This window comes from Gekko japonicus, unplaced genomic scaffold, assembly GCF_001447785.1.
Source record: "Gekko japonicus isolate JY-2015 unplaced genomic scaffold, Gekko_japonicus_V1.1 scaffold2194, whole genome shotgun sequence".
Lineage (NCBI taxonomy): Eukaryota > Metazoa > Chordata > Lepidosauria > Squamata > Gekkonidae > Gekko > Gekko japonicus.
Genome location: NW_015166486.1, coordinates 94,063 through 96,162, shown reverse-complemented (window position 1 = coordinate 96,162; position 2,100 = coordinate 94,063). Strand labels below are relative to the sequence as shown.

Below are 2,100 nucleotides of genomic sequence, written 5' to 3'. Positions count from 1 at the left end.
CTTCAAAGCCTCAATAATGAAGCTTAAAAACCCAGACTAGGGACAGAACAAAGCTTGAATCCAGCGGGGGCACCTTTAAGACCAACAAAGTTTAATTCTGGGTATAAGCCTTCGTGTGCAGGATCACTCCTTCAGATACATGCAGACGAAACGCTTATGCCCAGAACTGAACGTTGTTGGTCTTCAAGGTGCCACTGGACTCAAACTTTGTTCTGCTGCTTCAGACCAACACGGCGACCCACCTGAACCAGACGAGGGATGTTATCGAGCACACTTTAGTGAGTCTATAAAATCTGTTTCTGACTATAGGTCCATTCTGCTCTGGACAAAAGAGCAGTCATTCCTCCCACTCCCAATAATGATAGAATTATTACCATCAAAACGGATGCCTGTTTTTGTGGCATCAAAGAAACATGAATCAGAACTCGTGGGCACTCCATGACATTGCTGAGCGGTCGGGTTAGAACGGATAAAAGGAAGTCCTTCTTCACCCAAAGAGTGATTAACACATGGAATTCACTGCCACAGGAAGTGGTGGCGGCTACAAGCATGGACGGCTTCAAAAGGGAATTAGATAAGCATATGGAGCAGAGGTCCATCAGTGGCTATGAGCCACAAGGTATAGATAGGGGCTCTGGGGCAAGTGATGCTCTGTCTTCTTGGTGCTTGGGAGGGGTCAACAGTGGGAGGGCTTCTAATGTCCTGGCCCCACTGCTGGACCTCCTGAGGGCACCTGGTATTTTTGGACACTGTGTGACAGAGTGTTGGACTAGATGGGCCTTTGGCCTGATCCAACATTGGCGTCTCTTATGTTCTTAAATGCCAAAGAAAATTGGGAAGAAAAGGCTGTTTCAAACACCCTAAGCCCGGGTCCTCATTGGACATACCTCAGCTCGCTCCCGTTCACTCCTTAGCCTCAGCCACTCATTCCCTCTCACTTCTTCCTCTTCTCTACATTTTACACACCCTGAGCGAACTGCTTCACTGCTGAAACCTGAAACCTGTAACCTCCTTACCCCCCCCCCTCTTAGGTTACTTTGCAAAGAGACACAGACAGAACCATACTGCAACTCCCCCCCACCACCACTCCAAGGAAGGGGAGGGGAAGAATGGAAGGAACATCAGAGGCATCAGTGGTACTTCAGTCCCCTGGGCCATGCAAAAGCAAAGGAAGCTTACATCCTCAGGCATTTATCTTTGCCTCCACTTGCCACCCGCTGGCCATCGGGACTCCAGTCCACTGCGTACACCTGTGGACAGAACATTAAGATGGATTAGTGGTTGCAGTTGGAGTTTTTTAACAGCTTAACTTGGTAGACTTCTTTACAACAACAACAACAACAAAAGATTTCACCAGGTATGGACGACATACCACTCAACCTGCTCTCGAGGACCAGAAAGAAGACAAAGAGATTGGATTTATACCCCGCCCTTCACAACCCAAAGGAGTCTCAGAGCGGTTTACAATCTCCTTTCCCTCCCCCTCCCCACAACAGACACCCTGTGAGGTGGGTGGGGCTGAGAGAGCTGTCTCGAGAGCTGCTTGTGAGAGAACAACTCTGAAATAACTTGTAAGTGACCCAAGGTCAAACCAGCAGCTGCATGTGGAAGTGTGGGGAATCAAACTCGGTTCTCCAAGATTAGAGTTCATGCTCCAAACCACTACACAAAACTGGCCCTCAGTTGTATTGTTTTTCTTCAATGACACATTTGAATAAGCATGCTGAATTCTACATTCAATATCCTGATACTTGCATGTAACTGTAAGTTATACTTCTTTTTGGTCATGGGGCTCCGAAGCCCCCACCCAATACACTCTAAGTAGGCTGGTTCGGTATACTGCAACAGGGTATTACATCAAACAAGAAAGGGGACCCGCGATACTCGCAGGGGGGGGGGGAGAGCTCCAGGCAGAGCAGGAGGAGGAGGACGCAGCACCAGCAGCAGGTAAGCTCCTCCCCCATCCCCGCTGATTCCCGTCCCCGGCCTCCTTTACCACCCCCCTCCACCACCACCCCCGGTCTCCTCGCTGGTCCCCCCCCTTCTCTGGCAGCGAGGCCTGAGCGGTTTGCAGCCGCTGGGCCTCACCGGTCTCACCGG

The 2,100-nt window shown here is 50.2% G+C and overlaps 1 protein-coding gene across 1 annotated transcript in view; it reads right to left on the bottom strand.

Annotated features, from left to right (window-relative positions):
- The window catches only part of NLE1 (notchless homolog 1 (Drosophila)), a 27,886-nt gene that overhangs the window by 2,817 nt on the left and 22,969 nt on the right, over positions 1–2,100 (bottom strand). The window contains 2 exon segments of the mRNA XM_015412155.1: positions 1,180–1,321; positions 1,520–1,555. Coding sequence (XP_015267641.1) covers positions 1,180–1,321; positions 1,520–1,555 — 178 coding nt within the window.